The sequence below is a fragment of the Bufo bufo genome, chromosome 9, assembly GCF_905171765.1.
Source record: "Bufo bufo chromosome 9, aBufBuf1.1, whole genome shotgun sequence".
In the NCBI taxonomy this organism is placed as follows: domain Eukaryota; kingdom Metazoa; phylum Chordata; class Amphibia; order Anura; family Bufonidae; genus Bufo; species Bufo bufo.
The window spans coordinates 212,701,464-212,729,415 of record NC_053397.1 but is presented as its reverse complement, the minus strand read 5'-3'; the positions used below and the strand labels follow the sequence as shown (position 1 = coordinate 212,729,415).

Below are 27,952 nucleotides of genomic sequence, written 5' to 3'. Positions count from 1 at the left end.
GTTTAAGTGTTCCCTTTATTTTTTTGAGCAGTGTATATATATTTTTATCTGGTTTCCACCCCTGTCCCCCTGATCTGTAACCGGCTGAGCTGCTCTCATTATCACCGATGTCACTGCACCCAATAGGCCCACAGGTTCTGGAGCTCGAGTGGCAGAAGTGGAAGGATGCAATGTCAACTGCTTTATTTTATTCGTTTTTTAAAAATTATTTTCACAAAAAAAATCCTCAGTTGATTCAGCTCCTTCTCCAGGCTTTCTGGCCTCCATGATGAATAGGCTGATTGTCGGTGGATCAGGAAGGTTCACATGAATCTGCTGCTCAGGGTAGGGTCGCATATGCGGCAGTGGATCTGGCAGAGAGTACCCGGCCGGATTTCACTGGATACAGAATTGTCAGATTGTACAGTTCAACACCGGATCTCCATTGACTATAATGGGGTCCGGCGGCCACTTTCTGGCACAAATCCAAGACTTCAGCTGGACAAAATACATTGCATGCAACTTCTTTGTTCAGCCGACATTTGTGCCGGATCGGGCATGCCGCAGATGTGATCATACCCTAAATTAGCAGTAATGGACATATCTAAAGACACGTAATACCCTGATGATAAATCAGGGCCTTATTTTTGTTTTTAAAGATTTTGATCAAGCACCATACAAGAACCGGGTGATCCTCCATGTTGGTTTTCACATCTGGGATTTATCGTCGCAGTCAGATTGACAGCTCACAGGACAAAGATCATCTTGCCGGTGGCGCCGCTGTTCTGGATGATGTCTTGATGGGCCTGAGGGGCTTTCTCCAATGGATACTCAGGCCCAATCAATGGTTTTAGCCATCCGCTCTCCATTCCCCCGAAGAGCGCAGCTGAGGCCTCCTTCCAATCATCCTAAAATCAAAAAGCTCTTTATTTATAAGTAGAAAACTCAAATCATTTACAGAAGGAGACAGAGAAGCAGTACTATCTGTACATACATGATTAACAGAAGGAGACAGTACTATCTGTACCTCCATCATTTACAGAAGGAGACAGGGAGGCAGTACTATCTGTACCTCCATCATTTACAGAAGGAGACAGAACTATCTGTACCTACATCATATATACAGAGAGAGTATTATCTGTACCTCCATCATTTACAGAAGGAGACAGTACTATCTGTACCTACATCATATATACAGAGAGTATTATCTGTACCTCCATCATTTACATAAGGAGACAGGGAGGCAGTACTATCTGTACCTGCATCATTTACAGAAGGAGACAGTACTATCTGTACATACATCATTTACAGAAGGAGACAGGGAGGCAGTACCATCTCTACCTCCATCATTTACAGAAGGAGACAGTACTATTTGTACCTACATCATATATACAGAGAGAGTATTATCTGTACCTCCATCATTTACAGAAGGAGACAGTACTATCTGTACCTACATCATATATACAGAGAGTATTATCTGTACCTCCATCATTTACAGAAGGAGACAGGGAGGCAGTACTATCTGTACCTGCATCATTTACAGAAGGAGAGGGGACACAGTACTATTTGTACCTACATCATTAATAGGGAGAGACAGGGACGCAGTACTATCTGTGCCAATTTTATTTACAGGGAGGCAGTACGATTTGCACCTCCATTATATATACACAGAGAGACAGTAGTATCTGTATATACATAATTTACAGGAAGCGACAAGGAGGCAGTACTATCTGTATCTCTATTATTTACAGGAAGGCAGTACTATCTCTACTTACATCATTTACGGGGAGAGACAGGGAGGCAGTAATATCTGTACCTATAGTATTTACTCAGGCAGGAATACTGTACCTCTATAATTTGCAGGGAGGCAGTACTATCTGATCGTTTATTACTTACAGGCAGACACCAGGAGGTAGTACTATCTATCTACACAATTCTCAAGGAGAGACAGGATAAAGTACTATCTATATCACCATCATTTACAGGGAGAAACAACCACACTGAACCTGAACTTGGATTTGCTCTGTTATTACCTTAGTGGAGCTGAAGAGTGAACACCCGATGATACTGGACTCCTTGGGCATTGTCTCTCTGGGGTTAATTTCAATAGAACCTCGGCAGCCAATAACCTAGAATAAAGGAACACCGCCTGTTACTATGAAAAACCTAAAATGTTGCAGTCTGTGACCCCAAAAAAATCTTCTCTCTTGGAATTGTTAGGATCTGTGAATTGGGGAGGTGAGTAACTATAAGAGGAGGGAGCAGATATCATGGGTGGGGGTAGGACATAGGACCGGATAAGCGGTGAGGGCACTTACAATCACTCGGCCGCCATTTGATAGGAGTTTCAGGTCATTGCTCAGGTTAACATTGGACAACATCTCCAGGATGATATTAACCCCTTCTCCTCCTGCAGCCTCCTAAATATTAGAAAGCACAACATTCATCTCTCCATAATAAGTCGCAGCATCCATCTGACGCTTCCGTCGGAAGACGGGTCTACGGGGCGATGTCTGATAAGACTTTGGATGTGAATACATTATGGACACTTACCTGGATCTTCTCAATATAATCCTTCTCCTTGTGGTTGAACGCCTTGTGGGCTCCATTTTGTAAAACCAGATTTAATCCTTCGGGGCTGCCAGCAGTCCCAAATACCTTGAATCCATTGGCTCTGGCAATCTGACAAGCTGCTATCCCCACCTGCAAGGTGCCGAGCATATTTTAGCAGGAAAGAAAAAAAAGAGTGCATTTGTCTCATCGTCCACCCCTCTACTGCCCTACACCGGGAAAGCATTACATGGAGCGTCTTATGAAGACATCCTGTCCATATATCCCCACTTAGGACCCCCCCCCCCCCCCTTGTATTGCATGGATAGCACAATGTAGTATAACATTTCTCCTCTAGAGGTCGCTGCAAGGAAAATGCCTAGCTGGCCGTGGCTTTCCCGGCAAATTCAACCGCCTGCTAGGGGAGCAGGTGCTAACACTACCCTACACAACCAGGGAAGGTGGTATAAACCCCTCCACTACAATAGACAATAACACAAAATATCATTTTTACGCAGGACGACTCAGTGGCTTATATTCACTTTAGTGAGATCACATTACTTACTCCCCCACTGGCACCGTGTACGAGGACCACCTCTCCGGGTTTGCCCTGTGCTCTATATAACAAAAAAATTTAAATTAAAAAAGGTGTAATGCTCTGCAGACAGATTGTAGAATATGATAACGTATATATCAGAATGGTGCAGAGCGTTACATCCTCCAATCAATAACCATTATATAATGAGCACAAGTGATGATATCGATACATACATTATATATATATGCATGTATCTATGTATCAATATCAATCACTTGTGCTTGTCACCTAACGGTAATTGAATGGACAGAGTAACGTTCTGCGCCTAGAGTTTACTTCGGAAACAGAGCCCTGTAGGCCGTGAAGTATGGAACGGATATGGCGGCTCCTTGCTGAAAGCTCAGCTGCTCGGGCAGTTGGTAGACCGTATCTTCAGAGGCGACGGCGTACTCCGCATATCCCCCCGTGATTGTATTGGTGGTGAACACGCGATCTCCTTTCTGTACAAAAGACCAAAAATAATAACTATATATTAAAATATGATCGTCGCTGATCGGACAGATTATGTAAAGCCAGGAGGATTCTGGGAAAAACTAAAGTACTGCACATTGTTTATGTACAATGGGTCTGAGCTGCAGTACCAGGCACAGACCGCACCGGACGCATGGCACTGAGCCTGCGTAAACAAGGCTCGCCGGAGGCTCCGAAACCGACACGGATCAAACATTTCTGGCCTATACTGAGGATGAGAAAACCCATTTTACACATGAAACTCATTACAGAATCTAAATTCCCATAAAAATTGTTCGTGCCAACGTAAAGGCCATCGTTAGTGTTATCGGAACAGGTCGCTCGTATCACTCAACTGACACTTGCCATGCTTCGGCAGCCATTAGCGGACAAAAATGGCGGCATACCGTATGTACGATAATTTCTGCTATGGAACTGCCCATCATCTACCGCCATAATAGAGCGTAAGGACTGAATACGGAGTATAACTGATAAACAACAGCGCCACCAAGTGGCCAAATAAGCATGTACAAGGGGGGGGGAATATTTAAAAAGGTTACCCGTTTAGAAAACCCATTTACATACACCCTATAGGGGGAATTTTGAGTTAATAGAGGGGGGGGTTCTTGTGAACAGCATTCTAACTAACCTTGCACATTGTATTTATGTACCTATAATAACACGCATAGTTTAATATGCATATTCTGGTTCTAGCTCGCACTTAAATCTTAGGGAACTGTGAATCGTATTCGGCAACAACAGATTCCGTCCTGTCTTACACAGACAACCCACTGGTATGAATGAACACGGTGTAATGCTTCCTTCCTCCTGTGGTGGCGCTGCAGGGAAACTGAACCCTGCTGGATTTCCTCAAAAGTACGACGAGAGATTGTGCAAGAAAATTCACGGCTTACCTTAAACGTGGTCACGTCTTTGCCAACTTCCTCTACGATTCCGGATACGTCAGAACCGGGTGTGTAAGGCAAGTTGGGTTTCCGGGCATAGACACCGGCTCTGATGTAAGTGTCCACGGGGTTAACTCCAGCCGCGCGCACTTGAATTAAAACCTTTAGATAAAAATAAAAAAATAATAATTACCGGTACTGATCTCAGGTACAAGGGTGTAGTCGGTGCCTGTTGGCGAGGGGCGGTATACTGCTCGCTTTGGGAATGGTTTTCATCAGGGGGTACATTCGTTTCACTTGGCTTCTGAGATACAGGACAGCCGGAGGATATGGGGACTTATTTCTTAAAGGGCCAGTAAACCTATAGTAAAAAGCATGTTAATATAAAAACAATAACAAAAAATAAATACTTTTTTTTATTTAAAAACAGCCGTGGCATGGAAGTCTGAATGCTGCAAAGCATCATGGGCCTGATCACTCAATGGGTGGTTTTATAGTGCAGCCTCCTATGTTATCCCATCGGTCATCACCATCCCTCCATGTCGCAGACAGACCAAGGAGGGCTCTAGAGCTGGACTCCAGTGAGCATGCCACTGAGGGAACGGGCTATTCGGGTAAAGGGGTTGTTTTAGGGTATTAAAAAAAATATATGTTTCCAAAAACAGCGCCACTCTTCTTCACAGGCTACGTCTGGTATTGCAGCTGAATTCCATCCACTTGAAGGGAGCTGACCTGCAGTACCAGACACCGACAACAGCTAAAGGTGGCGCTGTTTATAGGTTTGTTTTGCTAATATCAGACAACTGCTTTAACTACATTCACAATACAGTTTATTTCAGGAGTGGAGTTCCACTTTAAAGAGGACCTCTTCTGACATGGCTGTTTTTGTAACTACCTGCATTCCCCGTGTAATAACAATTCTGGAGCCTCTATTCTTATGACTATGTTGTACCATTGTTCTCTTATTCCTGATAGACATTTACGGATAAAGGTACAGATGGGAGTTACTGGTTGGGGGAGTGTGCCTGCACAATCTGACACTGGCAGCACTGATTGGATAGTCAGACTGTGCAGGGACACCCCCCCCCCAACTGGCAACACCCATCTGGACCTTTATCCATAAATTTCTAGCAAGAATAGTAGAGGAATGGCAGAACATAGACTCATAACAAAACATGCTTCAGAATTATTACATGGGGAAAGCAAGTAGTTACTACAACAGACATGTCTGGAGAGGTGAAGGGTGCTCTTTAAAGTGTATCTGTCAGCAGTTTTGTACCTATGACACCGGCTGACCCGTTACATGTGCGCTTGGCAGCTGAAGACATCTGCGTTGGTCCCATGTTCATATGTGCCCGCATCGCTGAGAAAAAAAATGAAACTTTAAAATATGCAGATTAGCCTCTAGGAGCAACAGGAGCAACACCGTTGCACCTAGAGGCTCTGCTCTCATTGCAAGTACCTTGCTCTCTTCACTTTGATTGACAGGACCTGTCAGGTGTGATCCTGTTTTCACTGCCTGGTCCTATCAAAATGCAGGGGGCTGAGCTGAGCCTCCCTCTAGGTGTAATGGCAACGCCCCTGTTGCTCCTAGAGGCTCATTTGCATAAATTAAAAGATCATTTTTCACAGTGGCACATAGGAACATGGGACCAACGCAGACGCCTTCAGCTGCCAAGCGCACATGGAACAGGTCAGCCGGTGTCATAGGGACAGAACTGCTGACAGATGCCATTTAAAGAGCACCCTTCACCTCTCCAGACATGTCTGTTGTAGTAACTACTTGCTTTCCCCATGTAATAATTCTGAAGCATGTTTTCTTATGAGTCTATGTTGTGCAATAACTTCGGCTCATCGGAGCCAATACATTCTAGCTCCTGCTCCGTACAGTACTGGAACGAAGCTTTATGCGAATCGACTTTGGATGTTTCATCCGAAGTCGATTTGCTCATCCCTAATGATGATAGATCATTAAAGTCCGATCTGTGAGGGTCCGACACCCCTACCCCCTCCCAGGTTACTGCAGTTTCCATTTACTTCAATGAGAGTTGAGCTGCAGTAACCCAGGACGGCCACTAACCTTTGGAAGGAGCTGTGCTTCCTGCTGCCCAGCTCTGGACCCTGCAAGGAACGAGGCAGGGTGTCGTCCATCAATATCAAGAGGCTGGAAAACCTCTTTAAGCAATTATCCACTATGCTCTAAACTGCAGCTTCACTTTAGGCAAGGCACCTGTACCTGGTTCTCTCCTGGTGAAGGCAGTGGGACATCGGACAGCAGCTTCAGAACCTCGGGTGCGCCAAACTCCGAGACCCGAATAGTTCGCATAAACCTCCCCACAGAAGCCATACTTGTCTATGAGAAACACAAACACATATATACCGCTATAATATATACTCATGTACTGATATAACAGAGGCGGGTTATGTGACCCCAAGATCAGCCTAAGGGTCCATTCACACGTCCGTTACGGAATTTTGCGGAACGGGTGCAAACCCATTCATTTTCAATGCAGGTGTTTCCGTGTTTTGCAGACTGCAAAACTGTTGCGGTCGTGTGAATGGACCCTAAAAACCGCTCCCCCCCTTCACAATCCACGAAGGCCTGCGGACGGCACAATAGATCACGGGATGAAGAACCGTTACAATGTATCACCTGATCCCCAATCTTCTGTCATGTGAGAAGTTCTAATATACTTTGGGGGACATTTATCAAATGGGTCACGGTGTTTTTTTTTTGTTTCATAAATTTAGTCTAAGAACTGACCTCAAATACACCTACAATGATTAATCTCCTCCACCCCCCCCCCCCCCCCCCCACAGTTTCAGGACCTCTGCTCCCTGTCAGTAAATGGAGAGCTCGTCCTGTTCACAGCTGCAGTTTGTTACAATGTATCAGTCCTGCTAATCCTGTGAAAGCCACATACACAGCAGCGGTGCAGATTGACTACTGGAAATGTCCATCCATACACTGTAACAAACATCCAGATGTGAGCAGGACTGGATCAGAAGATCACTAACAGCCATCAGCACCAGGTTGTTATGGATGCAGACATACCAATTATGTATAATTTGTTTGTTTTGGTTTTTTTGCAGAAAAAAAAAATATTTATATTTATCTGCCCCACAAGGTGATCATTTTTGATTGATTACACTTTGGACTAGTTCTGCAGTAATGTGTATGATATCGTTCATCCTATTAGGTCCTGCCTCGGACTCAAACTGCGCCCTTGGGGAGACAGTAAACCACTGTGCAGCGGTTGCTATTTACAGCAGCATCTAAGGGGTTAATCGACCGGGACCAGCCGGATTCCTCCGATGCCGGTGGACGGAGCAGCACTTAAAGGGGTTGTGCCTAGTTGTAAACTTTGGACCAGCATTGTTCCACCACTGATCACAAGGATGGGGGAAGGTGCCGCTCCCACCTCTTGGGGGTCTGATCTGTATACACCTACATTGGGATTGCTCCCTCTAGTGGTGGAGGAGGCCGCCATGATTTTTACAAATGTGTGGGGGGATGGTAGACACTTCTTTAACTTATACAAAGAGCGGCAACGAACAGTGCAAGGTCAGATCTGACGCGTACGACATGACAAACTCAGCTCTGCTACATCTGAGGACATATACAGAGTGGGTAGTGTTGAGCGAACTTGTGTTTTAAGCTCGGCGTCTAAAGTTCGGGTTATCGAAGAATCGCGTTATGGATTCTAAATTCCGTTATTGTCCGTGGTGGCGGAATCCATAACGCGATTCTTCGATAACCCGAACTTTAGACGCCGAACTTAAAACACAAGTTCGCTCAACACTAAGAGCGAGCAACAGCAAATGGCGAAATAATTAGTAACCCAGTGCTATGCCTGGAATGTGCCGTATTCTGTACACAGGACCTTTGCTCAGGGACCCACCGCCTCTGCCCCACTGGCAAAGAAATATTCTCAGGGGCTTCTCTCCATTACTTACAGCGAATAGAAAGGCTGCAGCTCAGATCTAATGTCCTGTAGGTAGATCAGATCAGCCACCTGCAGAAGGCATGCTGAGACTTGTGGTGCTACAGAGTGAGTACATGTAATGACCCTGGCAGTTCCCTGAGTGCACGTGTAGAACTACAAGTCTCAGCAGTCCCTGTCAGCCCAGCATGCACACAGCCCCCCGGCCCCGCCGCTCTCACCTCCAGCTGTCACCGGCCCCCGCTGCAGTCAGCCTGGAATGGAGAGGCAGAGAAAAGTCACGTGGCCGTGAGGTCACATGACCAGCATGGAGGAGGCGGAGCTTGTCCTCAATGCGGTCCTATGGAGAAGAGGAGGCTGCTGTGGAGGAAGGTGATGGAGGGGCCGAGACTGTGCGCTGGGAGCATGGGGGACATTTACAGCAATCCGTGTGAGAGGATAGGAGTATGGGGAGCAGTCTGTGAGAGGAGAGGGAGGACATGGGGAGCAGTCTGTGAGAGGAGAGGGAGGACATGGGGAGCAGTCTGTGAGAGGAGAGGGAGGACATGGGGAGCAGTCTGTGAGAGGAGAGGGAGGACATGGGGAGCAGTCTGTGAGAGGAGAGGGGGGACATGGGGAGCAGTCTGTGAGAGGAGAGGGAGGACATGGGGAGCAGTCTGTGAGAGGAGAGGGAGGACATGGGGAGCAGTCTGTGAGAGGAGAGGGAGGACATGGGGAGCAGTCTGTGAGAGGAGAGGGGGGACATGGGGAGCAGTCTGTGAGAGGAGAGGGAGGACATGGGGAGCAGTCTGAGAGGGGAGGGAGAACATGGGGAGCAGTCTGTGAGAGGAGAGGGAGGACATGGGGAGCAGTCTGTGAGAGGGGAGGGAGAACATGGGGAGCAGTCTGTGAGAGGAGAGGGAGAACATGGGGAGCAGTCTGTGAGAGGAGAGGGAGGACATGGGGAGCAGTCTGTGAGATGAGAGGGAGGACATGGGGAGCAGTCTGTGAGAGGAGAGGGAGGACATGGGGAGCAGTCTGTGAGAGGAGAGGGAGGACATGGGGAGCAGTCTGTGAGAGGAGAGGGAGGACATGGGGAGCAGTCTGTGAGGAGAGGGAGGACATGGGGAGGAGTCTGTGAGAGGAGAGGGAGAACATGGGGAGCAGTCTGTGAGAGGAGAGGGAGGACATGGGGAGCAGTCTGTGAGAGGAGAGGGAGGACATGGGGAGCAGTCTGTGAGAGGAGAGGGAGGACATGGGGAGCAGTCTGTGAGGAGAGGGAGGACATGGGGAGGAGTCTGTGAGAGGAGAGGGGGGACATGGGGAGCAGTCTGTGAGAGGAGAGGGAGGACATGGGGAGCAGTCTGTGAGAGGATAGGGAGGACATGGGGAGCAGTCTGTGAGAGGAGAGGGAGGACATGGGGAGCAGTCTGTGAGAGGAGAGGGAGGACATGGGGAGCAGTCTGTGAGGAGAGGGAGGACATGGGGAGCAGTCTGTGAGAGGAGAGGGAGGACATGGGGAGCAGTCTGTGAGAGGGGGAATGGGGAGCAGTCTGTGAGAGGGGGAATGGGGAGCAGTCTGTGAGAGGGGGGATGGGGAGCAGTCTATGAGAGGGGGCACGGAGAGCAGTCTGTGAGAGGAGAGGGAGGACATGGGGAACTTTTCTGTGAGAGGAGAGGGATGACATGGGGAGCAGTCTGTGAGAGGAGAAGGAGGACATGGGGAGCAGTCTGTGAGAGGAGAGGGAGGACATGGGGAGCAGTCTGTGAGAGGAGAGGGAGGACATGGGGAGCAGTCTGTGAGAGGAGAGGGAGGACATGGGGAGCAGTCTGAGAGGAGAGGGAGGACATGGGGAGCAGTCTGTGAGAGGAGAGGGAGGACATGGGGAGCAGTCTGTGAGAGGAGAGGGAGGACATGGGGAGCAATCTGTGAGAGGAGAGGGAGAACATGGGGAGCAGTCTGTGAGAGGAGAGGGAGAACATGGGGAGCAGTCTGTGAGAGGAGAGGGAGAACATGGGGAGCAGTCTGTGAGAGGAGAGGGAGAACATGGGGAGCAGTCTGTGAGAGGAGAGGGAGGACATGGGGAGCAGTCTGTGAGGAGAGGGAGGACATGGGGAGCAGTCTGTGAGAGGATAGGGAGGACATGGGGAGCAGTCTGTGAGAGGAGAGGGAGGACATGGGGAGCAGTCTGTGAGAGGAGAGGGAGGACATGGGGAGCAGTCTGTGAGAGGAGAGGGAGGACATGGGGAGCAGTCTGTGAGAGGGGGAATGGGGAGCAGTCTGTGAGAGGGGGAATGGGGAGCAGTCTATGAGAGGGGGCACGGAGAGCAGTCTGTGAGAGGAGAGGGAGGACATGGGGAAAGTTTCTGTGAGAGGAGAGGGAGGACATGGGGAGCAGTCTGTGAGAGGAGAGGGAGGACATGGGGAGCAGTCTGTGAGGAGAGGGAGGACATGGGGAGCAGTCTGTGAGGAGAGGGAGGACATGGGGAGCAGTCTGTGAGGAGAGGGAGGACATGGGGAGCAGTCTGTGAGAGGAGAGGGAGGACATGGGGAGCAGTCTGTGAGAGGGGGAATGGGGAGCAGTCTATGAGAGGGGGCACGGAGAGCAGTCTGTGAGAGGAGAGGGAGGACATGGGGAGCAGTCTGTGAGAGGAGAGGGAGGACATGGGGAGCAGTCTATAAGAGGGACGACATGGGGAGCAGTCTGTGAGAGGAGAGGGAGAACATGGGGAGCAGTCTGTGAGAGGGGAAATGGGGAGCAGTCTGTGAGAGGGGGAATGGGGAGCAGTCTATGAGATGGGGGACGGAGAGCAGTCTGTGAGAGAGCAGTTATGGGAAGCTGTCTGACAGAGGGACCATGGAGCAGTCTAGGAGAGAGGGTTCTCTGAATATTAAAGGAAGAATCTGATTGGTTGCTATGGGCAACTCAGCCAGTTCTACTTTACACCAGTTTGATAAATCTCCCCCAATGTGCTCTGTGTGATGAGATAAGGAGTGAGATGTCCTGAGGATGATGGGGGTGGTAATCTGTGTTATGGCAGTGGACATGCCGGGTTACTGCAGTGAATGGCAGCTGAGTCGCAGTACGCCGGTATCTGCACAGTGGACTGAGTCCCACACACTATGTAGTTTCCAGCCTGAAACAGCTGATCTGCGGGGAGGTGTCAGGAGTCGGATGTCACGTCCATCAGTCTCGGATTGAGCTGCAATGCCATGCACTGCCACAATGGAATGTACGGCGCTGAAGAGTCCGCAGCCCCTTCCCAAAGCTGATCGGCATTTCTGTGTTTTGTAACCAGAGGAGCTTTCAGGATTATTCTAGGTTCTGTCCATTAATTATCTGTAACCTGGTGCGCCCCAAAACCCAGGATCCCCTTTACCCACTTCCTCCAAATTAAAGAGCATCTGTCAGCAGTTTTGTACCTATGGCACCGGCTGACCTGTTACATGTGCGCTTAGCAGCTGAAGACGTCTGTGTTGGTCCCATGTTCATGTGTCCGCATTGCTGAGGAAAATGATGTTTAAATATATGCAAATGAGCCTCTAGGAGCAACGGGGGCGTTACCATTACACCTAGAGGCTCTGCTCTCTCTGCAACTGCCGAGCCCTCTGGACTTTTATTAACAGGACCTTGTGTGATGACTTTTTCACTGCCTGGTCCTGTCAATAGGGCGCGGCATTTGCAGAGAGGTAAGAGCTTCTAGGTGTAATGGTAACGCCCCCGTTGCTCCTAGAGGCTCATTTGCATATATTAAAACCTAATTTTTCTCAGCAATGCGGGCACATATGAACATGGGACCGACACAGACGTCTTCAGCTGCCAAGCGCACATGTAACAGGTCAGCCAGCGTCATAGGTACAGAGGCCCTTTAAGGAACTGGTGACCCATCATCTTCTCCCCTTTAATATGGGTCCTGTACACCATGTGTATGTGATTTCACATATAGGCAGCTCCAGGCCACTAGGGCTGCAAAATGTGTATCCAGTCTTACATGAAAATGTAATAAAAATGACACCCCTTTAAAAAGTTTGAAAACTTTTAATGCTGGCAATTATGCTTTTTTTAAAGTATTTTCTGCCCCATCTTCTCATCGGAGCAACCAGTGATCAAGAAAGAACTGCAGTATAAAGCTCCAGGTGATCCTCCAAATCTGAAATCCCGCACAGAGGGCGGCTTACATGACAAGGACCATCTTGCCGGTGGCGCCGCTCTTCTGGATGATGTCTTCATGGGCCTGAGCTGCTTTTTCCAATGGATACTCCGGCCCAATCAATGGCCTTAGCCACCCGCTCTCCATTCCCCAGAAGAGCGCAGCTGCCGCCTCCTTCTCATCGTCCTAAAACCAGAAACAACGTGACGTGACAGACCAGTAAAGAGGGAGAGAGGACCCTGCCCACCAGAGGGAAGGAGACAGTGGGCGAGGGTGGAAGCTGCTCGTATGGCAGTGTGCGCTAGCATCTTATTTCACTCAGGAGGGGGCCGACATGAGAGAGGTTTTTGAGCTGGTGTTGGCGCAAGGTGGTCAGAGGTTGGATGCGTGGTTTCAAGGACAGGCAGAATCAAGTGTTGCAAATGTAAAGAGTCACTGTACTTTCACACAATTTAATTTTAATAGAGAATGGTGTAATTAGCTAATAGTCATGGCCATTAGGGGGGTCTCACTTCCACCTAAATTGCAGGGGGGGGGGGGTGACCGAGCTAGCTGAGCTCCTGAGCCTGATAGAAGCACTGACTCTTTTGAAGAGCAGAGAAGCTCCTGTGTGTCTGCAAGTCTGATCTCTCCCTTCTTTAGCTTTCTGAGCCCCTAGAACAGGCATGTCCAAACTGCGGCCCTCCAGCTGTTGCAAAACTACAACTCCCAGCATGCCTGCATAGCTTACAGCTATTAGGGCATGCTGAGAGTTGTAGTTTTGCAACAGCTGGAGGGACGCATTTTGGACATGCCTGCCCTAGAAGAAAACAAATATAGTGGGAAGTGAGGTCACTGCATATAGCAATGGCAGATTCCAGAGAAGGGAGACACCCACTGCTTGTGAGAGAAATGCATCTAGCTGTGAAGCTGAAACTGGGAATAATATGGCTGAGGAGTACATTAGGGGAGCTAAAAAAAAAAAAAAAAAAAACACCTGCTCTTTCACAAATATGATTGTACAAAGAAGTAGAGCCATTATGCAAACTTTTTTTTTTTTACTTAGGTATGCTTTTAAAATAGGGAGGCAGTATTATCTGTATGTACATAATCTACAAGGAGAGACAGGGAGGCAGTACTATCTGTACCTACATTATTTACAGGAAGAGACAGGGAGGCAGTACTATCTGTACCGACATCATTGACAGGGAGGCAGTACTATCAGTACCTACTTCATTTCCCTGGAGAGACAAGTAGGCAGTACTATCTGTACCTACATCATTGACAGGGAGGCAGTACTAACTGTACCTACATTATTTACAGGAAGAGACAGGGAGGCAGTACTATCTGTACCGACATCATTGACAGGGAGGCAGTACTATCTGTACCTACATCATTTACCGGGAGAGACAAGTAGGCAGTACTATCTGTACCTACATCATTGACAGGGAGGCAGTACTAACTGTACCTACATAGTTTACAAGGAAAGACAGGGAGGCAGTACTATCTGTACCTACATCATATAGACAGGGAGGCAGTACTATCTGTACCTACATCATCTACAGGAAGAGACAAGTAGGCAGTACTATCTGTACCTATATCATTTACAGGGAGGCAGTACTAACTGTACCTACATAGTTTACAAGGAAAGACAGGGAGGCAGTACTATCTGTACCTACATCGTATAGACAGGGAGGCAGTACTATCTATACCTACATAATCTACAAGGAGAGACAGGGAGGCAGTACTATCTGTACCTACATCATATAGACAGGGAGGCAGTACTATCTATACCTACATAATCTACAAGGAGAGACAGGGAGGCAGTACTATCTGTACCTACATCATTTACAGGAAGAGACAGGGAGGCAGTACTATCTGTACCTACATCATTGACAGGGAGGCAGTACTATCTGTACCTACATCATTTACCGGGAGAGACAAGTAGGCAGTACTATCTGTACCTATATCATTTACAGGGAGGCAGTACTAACTGTACCTACATAGTTTACAAGGAAAGACAGGGAGGCAGTACTATCTGTACCTACATCATATAGACAGGGAGGCAGTACTATCTGTACCTACATCATCTACAGGAAGAGACAGGGAGGCAGTACTATCTGTACCTACATCATTGACAGGGAGGCAGTACTATCTGTACCTACATCATTTACCGTGAGAGACAAGTAAGCAGTACTATCTGTACCTATATCATTTACAGGGAGGCAGTACTAACTGTACCTACATAGTTTACAAGGAAAGACAGGGAGGCAGTACTATCTGTACCTACATCATATAGACAGGGAGGCAGTACTATCTGTACCTACATCATCTACAGGAAGAGACAGGAAGGCAGTACTATCTGTACCTACGTCATTTCAAACCAAAGTCCCCCAACCATTGTATTTTAATTGCAAAGGCGGGGTACCCCATATTACTATCTATGGATTTAGAATGGGACGTCATAAAAGCTCCTGTGTCATATATAAGCGTCTAATACTTCTGTCCATAGTCTGTATCTTGGATTTGCTGTCAGCCTGTTTCAGTGGTCAGGGTGGTACACTGCATACAGATGTGCGTGTCGTAAAGACCCGGGGCCGTAATACGTCATTCTGATCCTGATCGCTCGCTGGTATTACCTTAGTAGAGTTAAAAACTGAAACTCCGATGATACTGGACTCCTTGCGCATCGAGTCCATGCCGTCTATTTCACTAGAACCTCGGCTGCCAATAATCTAAAATAAAAAGAGCACAGCCCATTACCAGAAAGAAAAAGGTGAAGAAGAGTTCAAACACCTGGAGTAGCTGAGCTGTAATGGTGCTGTAGCTTGGTGTGACAGATGACTGGGCAAGATGGCTTCAGAAACTGGACCAGACTTGGTACCAAGCATAGGTTTGCACACGGACACAAAAGCAGAGAATGAGGCAAACAGCGTGGTGTGTATAGCAGAAGCAGATTAACACATTAGAAGCAGCCTTACAGCTGAACACAGGACCGAAATATGGTTTAACTCTTGCACTGCTGCCAGAATGAGGAAGATTCAGTGTGAATGAGTTCACACTTCAGTTATTTGGTCAGTTATTTTCAGGGATGAGCGAATCGACTTCGGATGAAACATCCAAAGTCAATTCGCATAATACTTTGAATACTGTACGGAGCGAGCGAGCATTTTTTTTTTCTGTTTATGGGCCGTTTTTTGCGTTCCGTATACGGTCTGTATACGGAACCATTAATTTCAATGGTTCCGCCCAAAAAAATAGGAATGTACTCCGTATGCATTCCGTTTCAAGATAGAACATGTCCTTTTATTGCCCGCAAATCACATTCCGTGGCTCCATTCAAGTCAATGGGTCCGCAAAAAAAAACGGAACACATACGGAATGTACTCCGTATGTCTTCCGTATCCGTTCCGTTTTTGCAGAACAATCTATTGAAAATTTTATGGCCACCCCTATTTTTTCTATGTAATTACTGTATATGCCAAACGGAAACAAAAAACGGAACAACGGATCCTTAAAAAACGGACTGCAAAACACTGAAAAAGCCAGGAGGCCTTATGAGCTAAATTAGCGTTTCTGGGCAGCGGATTGTGCTGTCAGTAACAGTGCAGCTGTACGAGATCGAGATAGCAATCCCTCGTCCTCATACTGTGGAGGAGATCGCTGCATGTAAACACAACGCTTGACCTCCACTTAACGAGCAGCCGATTGTCGGGAAGGAACGCTTCCTTCCTGACAATATGTTGCTCCTCGGCCCGTGTAAATCCAGCTTTAGTTGCAGTTAGGCTAGGTCTACACGGCAGATAGGGCACAACTACACTGCAACATTTGTCGCGCCGGATACTGAAAGCAAAGGTTCACATACTTCTGCCACTCACAGACGTGATATTGGATCATTTTCCTCAATAAATAAATGACCAAATCTAATATTTTGTGACTCACGTGTAGTTTGATTTGATTCTCTTTATCTGCTTTTAGGAATTCTGAAGGGTCCACAAGCTGTATATTTCCTCAGGCATTCATTTCAGTACCTTCTCTTTGTGACAGATTGCCCAATCCACTAATAAATGTATCCCCTGTCTGCCCTGCGCCCCTATTCCCCTCTGTACAGGAGCAGGATCTCCTAACGCAGGCATCCTCAAACTGCGTCCCTCCAGCTGTTGCAAAACTACAACTCCCAGCATGCCCGAACAGCCTACAGGTATCAGCCTACAGCAGGGCATTGTGGGAGTTGTAGTTTTACAACAGCTGGAGAGCTGCAGTCTGAGGATGCCTGTCCTAACGGATCACTCAGCCTTCTGTTCCTGGGAAATTCTAGTGCTGGAGACAAGTGTCGGATGATCAGACTTTTTGGATTATCCAATGTCAGACTAAGGCCTTATGCCGGCCGGGCCTGTGCTGCGTACCGCAAATTGTGGTCCGCAATGCACGGGCACCGACTGTAGGGCTGCCACATGGGGATGCGACGTGAATGGGGTCCGCCATCTGTATCCAATGGTCCGCACCACAAAAAAGTAGTGCATGCACTACTTTTTTTGAGGTACGGACAGAAACCCCACAGAAGTGCTTTCCGGGGTTTTCTGACAGTTTTTATTTACTAATGACCTATCCTCTGGATGGATGGGGGTCTGACACCCAGGACCCCTGCCGCTCATCGCTCTGAGAAGGCAGCAGCCGTGGCCTTCTCTCTGCTCACCAAGCACAGCGCCGTATGCTGCATAGTGGCTGTTCTTGGTATTGCAGCACACGGCCTAGGCCTAGGCAAAGCTGCAGCGCTACTGCGACCGCCAGAGTCTTCTCAAACATCTGATCGGCGGGGGTCCTAAGCGCCATCATGAAAATATATAGGTCATCATAAAAATAAAAAAAAACTCTGGGAAAACCCCTTTAAAGGAATTCAATGGACAACTAGAATAAGATAACTGAAAACTGTGCAGGTGGGTAACTATGAGGGGAGGCCAGACATGATGGGCGGGGGAGGACATAGGACCGGATGAGCAGGGGGCGCACTTACAATCACTCGGCCGCCAGTCGATATCAGTTTCAGGTCCTTGTCGAGGTTAACACTGGACAACATCTCCAGGATGATATTAACCCCTTCTCTTCCTGCAGCCTCCTAAATATTAGAAAGCAGAACTTTCATCTCTCCATAATAAATCACAATACAGGTAAGGGCTCATTCACACCACTGTATGGACGGGTCCGCATCCCCATTCATTTCAATGGGACCACAACGTGTGCTGTCCGCATCTGTTGTTCCGTTTAAATATGGAGCATGTCCTATTCTTGTCCACAATCACATTTTCTATATAGCGCCGGCCATGTGCGGTATGCAAAACGCACGCGGCCAGCATCAGCGATTTACGGACCACAAAACACTTAGTCATGTGAATGTAGCGTAATACTGTGATAAATGGGCCCCCGGGATCAGTCAGGCATCCTCACACTGCGGCTCTCCAGCTGTTGTAAAACTCCCACAATGCCCTGCTGTAGGCTGTTCGGGCATGCTGGGAGTTGTAGTTTTGCAACAGCCGGAGGGACGCAGTTTGAGGATGCCTGGCGGTTCCCGCCGGTCAACGCGGTGATGTCTAGTAAGACTGTGGGGGTGAACACATTACGGACACTTCCCTTGATCTTCTCGATGTAATCCTTCTCCCTGTGGTTGAACACCTTGTGGGCTCCATTCTGTAAGACCAGGTTTAACCCTTCAGGGGTGCTGGCAGTGCCTAGCACTTTGAATCCGCAGGCCCTGGCGATCTGACAAGCCGCTATCCCCACCTACAAGGGAAGAAGATGAGAGATAAACTGAACGTGCAAATCGCGCCAACGTGTGCCCGCTGCCAGATCCCGCACAGGAATGAAGTGTCTCATTATGACTCAGCAGATAGTCCGCGCGTCTATTAACCCCTCACTGCCCCACAGTCTAAGAGAAGCTGGCATTAACCGAGCACTGCCATCGACCTCCAGGGAGCAAGACATTAACCCTTCCACTGTCCTACAGACTAAGGGAAGCTGGCATTAACTCCTTCCCGATCCTACAATAGCAGGGATGCTGGCATTAACCTATCAATGGCCTCGGTCAACAAGATTAACCCTTCAACTGCCCTATAAAACCAGAGAAGCAGGTATTAATTCATTACTTCCCTTGCCCACCTAGAAAACAGACATTAACCCATTGCCCTAGATCACCAGGGAAGCAGACATCAACCCTTTCACCGCCCTAGACCTCCATTGAGACAGGCATTAACCCTTCCGCTGTCCTAGATCTCCAGGGAAGCAGGCATCAACCCTTCCACTGCTCTAGACCACCAGGGAAGCAGACATTATTCTGTCACTTTCCTTGCCCACCAAGAAAACAGACATTAACCCACTGCCCTAGACCACCAGGGAAGCAGACATTAACCCTTCCACTGCCCTAGACCACCAGGGAAGCAGACATTAACCCTGGTGCTGGCTTGTCTCCTATGGGAACCAAAGGATCAGGTATGGTGAAATCCAAAAGCCAGATCCATCAGAAGTCCCCCCATAAGCATTAGATGGTCCTCCTGTCCCGCCAAATTCATCCGGTTTGGCCCAAATAAGGGTCCATTCCGACGTCCGTAGTGTTTTGCGGACCGCAAAACACTGACACCGCACATCGCCGGCACTATAAAGAGGATTCCTATTCTTGTCCGCAGCTGCGGACAAGAATAGGACATGCTCTATTTTTTTGCGGATCCGCGAACCGGAAATGCAGATGCGGACAGCACACTGTGTGCTGTCCGCATCTTTTCCGGCCCCATTGAAAATGATTGGGTCTGCATCCGTTCCGCATAATTGCGGAACGGTTCCGGACCATTCATACGGACGTGTGAATGGACCTTAATGTGTAAAGCCTTACTATGCGTGACACACAGAGTCAGGCCTATTTCACATGTCAGTGACTCATGGACATGTGATGTCCATGGTCTCCACGAACTTCTCATGTGTCGACACCTTCCGGAGTAGGAGAGGTGAGTTGTTTTATTTATTTTATGTCTGATTTGAGATGAGGTCTGATGAAGATTGGCGGTCTTATTTGAGGTCTGATAATTTGGGATCTGATTTCAGGGTTTGATCTGAGGTCTGATGAAGAATGGGGGTCTAATCTGAGGTCTGATTATTTAGGGTCTGATTTCCGGGTCTGATCTGAGGTCTGAAGAAGAATGAGGGTCTGATTATTTAGGGTCTGATTTCCGGGTCTGATCTGAGGTCTGATGAAGATTGGGGTTCTGATCTGAGGTCTGATGAAGAATGGGGGTCTGATCTGAGGTCTGATTATTTAGGGTCTGATATCCGGGTCCGATCTGAGGTCTGATGAAGATTGGGGGTCTGATTATTTAGGGTCTGATTTCCGGGTCTGATCTGAGGTCTGATGAAGAATGGGGGTCTGATCTGAGGTCTGATGAGGATTGGGGTTCTGATCTGAGGTCTGATGAATGTTGGCGGTCTGATCTGAGGTCTGATGAATGTTGGCGGTCTGATCTGAGGTCTGATAATTTGGAATCTGATTTCAGGGTCTGATGAAGATTGGGGTTCTGATCTGAGGTCTGATGAAAAATGGGGGTCTGATCTGAGGTCTGATTATTTAGGGTCTGATATCCGGGTCCGATCTGAGGTCTGATGAAGATTGGGGGTCTGATTATTTAGGGTCTGATTTCCGGGTCTGATCTGAGGTCTGATGAAGAATGGGGTTCTGATCTGAGGTCTGATGAATGTTGGCGGTCTGATCTGAGGTCTGATAATTTGCGGTCTGATTTCAGGGTTTGATGACGATTGGGTGTCTGATCTAAGGTCTGATGGGGATTGGGGGTCTGATGAAGACTGGGGCTCTAATTTGGGGATTTGATGAGGACTGGGGGTCTGATCTGAGATCTGATGAGGATTGGGGGTCTGATCTGAGGTTTAATGAGAAATATATGTGTGTCTTACAGAGCGAAAAATACGCTATATAAAGAGCTTACTTCTGAAACAGAGCCCTGTAGGCCGTGAAGTATGGAATAGATACGGCGGCTCCTTGCTTAAAGCTCAGCTGCTCGGGCAGTTGGTAGACCGTATCTTCAGAGGCGACGGCGTACTCCGCATATCCCCCCGTGATTGTATTTGTGGTGAACACGCGATCTCCTTTCTGTACACATGCAACAAAAAAAATAATGACTATATGTTAAAATACCATCGCCATAAACATGGGTTATATACACCATGAGGGTCCTGCCACTACCTGGTTAAACAAGCAGGAAGAAAATCAGTGTGGGGGGGGGGGGCGCAACTGCTGCAATACACAGGGGGACCCCCGCCGTAATATTGGAGATTGGAGGAACCTCCAACACCATGATCAACGCTGAGAGACTGCATCAGAGGCGTCACAGCCCAGGGCTATCTGACCATATTGTCAGGGCATACGTTGGCATACTCGTAGGAGACATATGCCAGTACATTCAGTTAAAAAAATAAAAATTTGAGTTAAAAATAAGTCATATTAAAAAAAAAAAAAAAACAGCTGCACATTGTTTACAAGTCCCAAAAGCATAAAATAACAAGCAGCTATCATTAGGACTGTAAGAACCTGTACAATACATTTCTAGCTAGATTTATGATGAACGGGAAATAGACAATGACCGCTGGAATGCAAAGAGGACACATCGCTTACCTTGAATGAGCTGGCACTGCTGCCAACATCCTCCACTACCCCTGATGTGTCCAAACCGGGCGTGAAGGGTAACCTGGGCTTTGGTTCAAGCATGCCAGCTCTGATGTAAGTGTCCACGGGGTTAACTCCACATGCGTGCACTCGGATTAAAAGCTTTAATATAAATAAAAAAAGAAACAATTACAATACAAAGAAATACAGTGGATAGAGAGAGATAGACAGATAGATAATATAGTGGATAGATAGATATACAGACAGGTAGATATAACAGAAATACAGTACATATATACAGTTGCAAGAAAAAGTATGTGAACCCTTTGAAATGATTTGGATTTCTGCACAAATTGGTCATAAAATGTGATCTGATCTTCATCTAAGTCACAACAATAGACAATCACAGTCTGCTTAAACTAATAACACACAAAGAGTTAAATGTTACCATGTTTTTATTGAACACACCATGTAAACATTCACAGTGCAGGTGGAAAAAGTATGTGAACCCTTGGATTTAATAACTGGTTGAACCTCCTTTGGCAGCAATAACTTCAACCAAACGTTTCCTGTAGTTGCAGATCAGACGTGCACAACGGTCAGGAGTAATTCTTGACCATTCCTCTTTACAGAACTGTTTCAGTTCAGCAATGTTCTTGGGATGTCTCGTGTGAATCGCTTTCTTGAGGTCATGCCACAGCATCTCCATCGGGTTGAGGTCAGGACTCTGACTGGGCCACTCCAGAAGGCGTATTTTCTTCTGTTTAAGCCATTCTGTTGTTGGTTTACTTCTATGCTTTGGGTCGTTGTCCTGTTGCAACACCCATCTTCTGTTGAGCTTCAGCTGGTGGACAGATGGCCTTAAGTTCTCCTGCAAAATGTCTTGATAAACTTGGGAATTTATTTTTCCTTCGATGATAGCAATCCATCCAGGCCCTGACGCAGCAAAGCAGCCCCAAACCATGATGCCCCCACCACCATACTTCACAGTTGGGATGAGGTTTTGATGTTGGTGTGCTGTGCCTCTTTTTCTCCACTCATAGTGTTGTGTTTTTCTTCCAAACAACTCAACTTTGGTTTCATCTGTCCACAGAATATTTTGCCAGTACTGCTGTGGAACATCCAGGTGCTCTTGTGCAAACTGTAAATGTGCAGCAATGTTTTTTTTTAGGACAGCAGTGGCTTCCTCTGTGGTATCCTCCCATACAATCCATTCTTGTTTAGTGTTTTACGTATCGTAGATTCGCTAACAGGGATGTTAGCATATGCCAGAGACTTTTGTAAGTCTTTAGCTGACACTCTAGGATTCTTCTTCACCTCATTGAGCAGTCTGCGCGGTGCTCTTGCAGTCATCTTTACAGGACGGCCACTTCTAGGGAGAGTAGCAGCAGTGCTGAACTTTCTCCATCTATAGACAATCTGTTTTACCGTGGACTGATGAACAGCAAGGCTTTTGGAGATACTTTTATAACCCTTACCAGCTTTATGCAAGTCAACAATTCTTAATCGTAGGTCTTCTGAGAGCTCTTTTGTGCGAGGCATCATTCACATCAGGCAATGCTTCTTGTGAAAAGCAAACCCAGAACTGGTGTGTGTTTTTTATAGGGCAGGGCAGCTGTAAACAACACCTCTAATCTCATCTCATTGATTGGACTCCAGATGGCTGACACTTCACTCCAATTAGCTCTTGGAGATGTCATTAGTCTAGGGGTTCACATACTTTTTCCACCTGCACTGTGAATGTTTACATGGTGTGTTCAATAAAAACATGGTAACATTTAATTATTTGTGTGTTATTAGTTTAAGCAGACTGTGATTGTCTATTGTTGTGACTTAGATGAAGATCAGATCACATTTTATGACCAATTTGTGCAGAAATCCATCTCATTCCAAAGGGTTCACATACTTTTTCTTGCAAATGTAGATGATAGATAGATAGATATTAGATAGAGAAATATATAATAGATAGATATAACAGAAATACAGTAGATAGATAAAAACAAAGTACCAAAAAACTCCATTATGTAAGTTTCCACTGTGCTCTAAACTGCAGCTTCACTTTATGTAAGACAGCAGTACCTGGTTCTGTCCTGGTGAAGGGACTGGGACATCTTTAAAGAAGTTCAGAACCTCAGGTTTCCCAAACTCCATGACCCGAATTGCCCGCATGACCCTTCCCATGTAAGCCATTTTCCTCTATAACACATAAATACACACAGCTGTAATATCATACAGTCATCTATATATATATATTATATACAGCTATAATGTAATATACTCATCTATGCAGCCCTGAGATCAGCCCATTACTTACCGCCCCGCTGCTGAGCCCGCGGACTGCACAGTGTGATGGAACAGGAGGAACGTTACAATGTGTCACTTCTCCCTGATCTGATAAGGTCCTGAATCTGATTCCAGGTCATGTGACACGTTCTGTAAATTCACCACAACCTGCCCTGCAGAATTTTGTGACTTTTTTGGTCTTACAGTATTTGCGCAAAAAAAAAAATAAAAAAATTCTACAACAAATAAACCATAATCTGCTCCACATACTAATTATAATAATAACCAAAACAAAAGAAAATAAGTGGCAGAGCTACAAAAACGTTGACCCTTAAAAATAAATCTTTATTGTACAATGTCATAAAAATCCAGAGTGCCCCCTAATATGGAAAAGATACAACTGGAGGCAACACACAATATCAGGCAAGATGTGACGCACAAGGAACCAGACCTAAGAAGTGGCACCAAATTAACAAGTATAGGCACATTTAAAGGGAACCTGCCACCTAAAAAACGCCTCCCAAACCGCCAGCATTACCTTAAAGTAGCCAGCAGTTTGTTCCTAAAGATCCTTTTCTTCCTCCGGCCAGATGCACCAAAATCTTGAAAAACGAACTTTAATCCCTTGCACGCGCTATGTAACAGCAGAGTTTGAAGTCAAGGGGGCAGCGGCCTCCTCGCTTCAAGTCAAGCTAAGCCCGCCCCTTACCCGTCCTCCCTTCACTGTGATTGACATCCTGCTGTGAGGCTGGGATCGCGCATGCGCTCCTTGTCACTGCGCGATCCCGGCTCTGGCCGCTTTTCACCCTCTGCGCATGCGCCGGGCGCGTGATGGGAAAGCGCGGCGCATGCGCAGAGAGAGGAAAGTGGCCGGCTGAGTGGGGGTTGCGCAGTCACAAGGAGCACACCGCGCGAGACTTGCGTGATCCCAGCCTCACAGCAGGATGTCAATCACAGTCTTCAAACTCTGCTGTTACAGAGCGCGTGCAGGGGATTAAAGTTCGTTTTTCAAGATTTTGGGGCATCTGGCCGGAGGAAGAAAAGGATCTTTAGGCCCCTTTCACACGGGCGAGTATTCCACTCGGATGCGATGCGTGAGGTGAACGCATTGCACCCGCACTGAATCCGGACCCATTCATTTCTATGGGGCTGTTCACATGAGCGGTGATTTTCATGCATTACTTGTGCGTTGCGTGAAAATCGCAGCATGCTCTATTTTGTGCGTTTTTCACGCAACGCAGGCCCCATAGAAATGAATGGGGCTGCGTGAAAATCGCAAGCATCCGCAAGCAAGTGCGGATACAGTGCGATTTTCACGCACGGTTGCTAGGAGACGATCGGGATGGAGACCCGATCATTATTATTTTCCCTTATAACATGGTTATAAGGGAAAATAATAGCATTCTGAATACAGAATGCATAGTAAAATAGCGCTGGAGGGGTTAAAAAAATAATAATAATAATTTAACTCACCTTAATCCACTTGATCGCGCAGCCGGCTTCTCTTCTGTCTTCTTTCTTTGCTGTGTGCAGGAACAGGACCTGTGGTGACGTCACTCCGGTCATCACATGGTCCGTCACATGATCTTTTACCATGGTGATGGACCATGTGATGACCGGAGTGACGTCACCACAGGTCCTGTTCAGCAAAGACAGAAGAGATGCCGGGCTGCGCGATCAAGTGGATTAAGGTGAGTTAAAAAAAATTATTATTTTTTTTAACCCCTCCAGCGCTATTGTACTATGCAGTCTGTATTCAGAATGCTATTATTTTCCCTTATAACCATGTTATAAGGGAAAATAATACAATCTACAGAACACCGATCCCAAGCCCGTACTTCTGTGAAGAAGTCTGGGTTCGGGTTTGGGTACCAAACATGCGCGATTTTTCTCACGCGCGTACAAAACGCATTACAATGTTTTGCACTCGTGCAGAAAAATTGCGTATGTTCCCGCAACGCACCCGCACATTTTCCCGCAACGCCCGTGTGAAAGAGGCCATAGGAACATACTGCTGGCTACTTTAAGGTAATGCTGGCGGTTTGGGAGGCGTTTTTTAGGTGACAGGTTCCCTTTAAAGAGGACCTCTCACCGCTCCTGACGTGTCTGTTTTAATAGCTTCATGCATTCCCCATGTAATAACAATTCTGGGGCATTGGGGGGCGTGGCATTGAATCCAAGATGGCGGAGTATGCCACCTCTCATAACGCTTTGATAGATGCTCACTATGAGCTAGAGGAGGATGTCTCTACCTTGAGGATAGGTCCAGGAGAAATAATGTGCACGTTAGGGCTCATTCACACGACCGTTGGCGCCCTGTGCCCGTGCTGTGAACCGCAAATTGTGGTCCGCAATGCACGGGCACCTTCCGTGGGGCAGGCGCATGGGGATCGCAGACCCATTCACTTGAATCCGTCCGCGATCCCTCCGTTACGCAAAAAGATAGAGCATGTTCTATCTTTTTTTGCGGTGAGGAGGCACGGAACGGAACCCCAGAAATCACTCCGCAGTGTTCCGTTCCGTGCTTCATTGAAAATGAATGGGTCCGCCTCCGACAACGGAACGGTGCCCGTGTAATGCGGTTCCACAAATGCGGTCCGCAATACGGGAACGGGACACCAACGGTCGTGTGAACGAGCCCTTAGAGGGATCCCGGGGAATATCCAGGACTCTCAACTCCGGGACTTCTTTGCTGGGTTCCTCAGAGATGTCCTGGTGGACAGAATTCACCGGGTACCGAAGACTAAACAACTTAACCCCGCGTTACCGTGTGACACGCTGGCCAGGCTTCATTTCTACAAATTCTGGAGCATCTATTCTTATGGCTCTATGTTGTGCCATTTCTACTAAAAGTTATGAATGAATTTCCAGCAGTCTGCAGTAAGGGTACAGAGGGGTGTAACCAGTTGGGGGGGTGTACCTGCACAGTCTGAAAATGGCAGCACTGATTGGATAGAGTCAGTCTGTGCAGGTACACGCCCCCAACTTGTTACCGCCCCTCTGTACCCTTACTGCAGACTGCTGGAAATTCATTCATAACTTCTAGTTTCTATAAGAGAGCCATAAGAATAGATGCTCCAGAACTGTTATTACATGGGGGATGCATGGAGGCCTGTCAGGAGCGGTGAGAGGTCCTCTTTAATAAATCTCCCTTAAAAAAAAAGGTAACCACTAACTGTGAACCGTACCCTATATTCCTAAAATGCCAAATTCTGAGCCTAAATGTAAACTACAAAGTATATCAAAACAATAACGGCGACTTTTTAAAAAAGTTGCAAAAACTGTCGCCATCTTACTCCAGTAAAGAGACTGCGTGGAAAGTGGAGGAAGATCTCCAGACGGAAGCCTTAGTGACATCGTGTGAAATGGGAAAGATTTGGCACTAAACTGCCTTTAATAATTCCCTCTGCTTGCTGTCAGCGGAGGGAGACCTGACACTGTCCACTACACCATTATAGATTCCGCTACCACGGACCATAACTTGTGTTCCGTGGTAGCGGAATCCATAAGGAATTCTTTGATAACCCGAACCTTTGGACGACGAACTTGAAAACAGAAGTTGGCTCATCCCTAGTTACAAGAGACCAGCAACCTCCAGCTGTTCAAAGACTACAACTCCCAGAATGCTTTATTCACTTCTGTGGGAGTTAGAAGAGCCAGGCATGTTTGCATTCTGGGAGTTGTAGTTTCACAGCAGCTGGAGTTCTGAAGGTTGCTGATCATCCCTGGTCTAGGCCAGGACTCAGCGACCCCCCTCCCCCTCTCCAGCTGTGGTTAAACTACGACTCCCAGCATGCACGCTTGCTTGGCTCTTCTCAGAACCCCCTGTAGCAGGGAATGGAGCATGCTGGGAGTTGTAGTTTCACAACAGCTGGACTGCTGCCAGCACAGATATTCTTCCACAGCAACCAAATCACAGGACTACATCGGGCTGTGTGAACAAGAATGCTTCCATTCACTGACAGCGAGCAGAGATCTTGATGGCGGTGATGCATCAGAAAGCTGCAGAATGGGTCCTCATATAATGGCTGTGTACGATGTGTCCTCACCAGGACCAGTGGAGGGGCGGTAGACACAATGCGAGTTCAGATCTGACGCTGTTCAGCTCTGCTACATCTGAGTACACATTATACAGAGCGTTTAGTCATCGGCTGCCCAGGGCAGTGGCCCCTTCCCTTGTCCCTGGTGGACTCTCTAATCCTCAGATCAGATCAGCCACCTGCAACCAAACCACTGCCATGCTGAGACTTGTAGTTCTACAGATCTATGCATTTACTCTAACTGTATATGTATACACTTGCAGTTCCAAGAGTGCATTTGTAGGACTACAAGTCCCAGCAATCTTGGTAAGTCCAGCAGCAGCAGAGTCTTCCCTGCCCCAGCTCCCCCAGTAACCTGCGGCTCTCACCTCCAGCCGTCACCGCTAGGTCGCCTTCTACCACTAGGGGGCGTGTCCTCTAAGGAGCAGTGGGAC

The 27,952-nt window shown here is 47.4% G+C and overlaps 4 protein-coding genes across 8 annotated transcripts in view; 1 reads left to right on the top strand and 3 right to left on the bottom strand.

Moving 5' to 3' along the window:
• Positions 1-16,650, bottom strand: part of ERICH3 (glutamate rich 3) — a 74,196-nt gene extending 57,546 nt beyond the window's left edge. For both annotated transcript variants that reach the window (XM_040408598.1, XM_040408599.1), the window contains exons 1-2: positions 16,646-16,650; positions 13,094-13,105 (exon numbers count right to left, since the gene is read on the bottom strand). The gene's annotated coding sequence lies outside the window, so the exon portion shown is untranslated. The remainder of the gene's footprint in view (positions 1-13,093; positions 13,106-16,645) is intronic.
• Positions 205-27,910, bottom strand: LOC120979694 (zeta-crystallin-like). Of its 4 annotated transcripts, none has more exons than XM_040408610.1 (9): positions 27,874-27,910; positions 23,275-23,391; positions 21,205-21,357; positions 20,519-20,682; positions 3,095-3,146; positions 2,533-2,682; positions 2,298-2,399; positions 2,013-2,108; positions 205-887 (listed from the first exon to the last, which is right to left on the bottom strand). In XM_040408610.1, exons 2-9 carry the CDS (start codon positions 23,383-23,385, stop codon positions 726-728), a joined length of 990 nt encoding a protein of 329 aa, XP_040264544.1. In that variant the 5' UTR covers positions 23,386-23,391; positions 27,874-27,910; the 3' UTR covers positions 205-725. The 4 variants fall into 4 exon arrangements, with proteins under 4 accessions (XP_040264544.1, XP_040264543.1, XP_040264542.1 ...); XM_040408609.1 differs by lacking the exon at positions 27,874-27,910 and adding an exon at positions 23,510-23,650; XM_040408608.1 differs by lacking the exons at positions 20,519-20,682; positions 21,205-21,357; positions 23,275-23,391; positions 27,874-27,910 and adding exons at positions 3,404-3,567; positions 4,492-4,644; positions 6,719-6,835; positions 8,648-8,777.
• Positions 12,182-18,407, bottom strand: LOC120979264 (zeta-crystallin-like). Its single transcript, XM_040407913.1, has 5 exons — positions 18,390-18,407; positions 18,165-18,314; positions 17,551-17,652; positions 15,176-15,271; positions 12,182-12,743 (listed from the first exon to the last, which is right to left on the bottom strand). The coding sequence occupies exons 1-5, from the start codon at positions 18,405-18,407 to the stop codon at positions 12,582-12,584; spliced, it is 528 nt and encodes a 175-aa protein (XP_040263847.1). The 3' UTR covers positions 12,182-12,581.
• TYW3 (tRNA-yW synthesizing protein 3 homolog) overlaps positions 18,308-27,952 on the top strand; it is a 28,626-nt gene continuing 18,981 nt past the window's right edge. Inside the window, exon 1 of the mRNA XM_040408605.1 lies at positions 18,308-18,661. The gene's annotated coding sequence lies outside the window, so the exon portion shown is untranslated. The remainder of the gene's footprint in view (positions 18,662-27,952) is intronic.

Coding starts and splice junctions, on each gene's coding strand:
- LOC120979264 (XM_040407913.1), bottom strand. Junction 17,653..18,164: donor ATTACATCGAGAAGATCAAG/GGAAGTGTCCGT, acceptor TCTAATATTTAG/GAGGCTGCAGGAAGAGAAGG. Junction 15,272..17,550: donor CGACTGGCGGCCGAGTGATT/GTAAGTGCGCCC, acceptor TTTTTATTTTAG/ATTATTGGCAGCCGAGGTTC.
- LOC120979694 (XM_040408610.1), bottom strand. CDS start 23,385: ATGGCTTACATGGGAAGGGTCATGCGGGCAATTCGGGTCATGGAGTTT. Junction 2,400..2,532: donor ATTATATTGAGAAGATCCAG/GTAAGTGTCCAT, acceptor TCTAATATTTAG/GAGGCTGCAGGAGGAGAAGG. Junction 888..2,012: donor CACTCTTCAGCTCCACTAAG/GTAATAACAGAG, acceptor TTTTGATTTTAG/GATGATTGGAAGGAGGCCTC.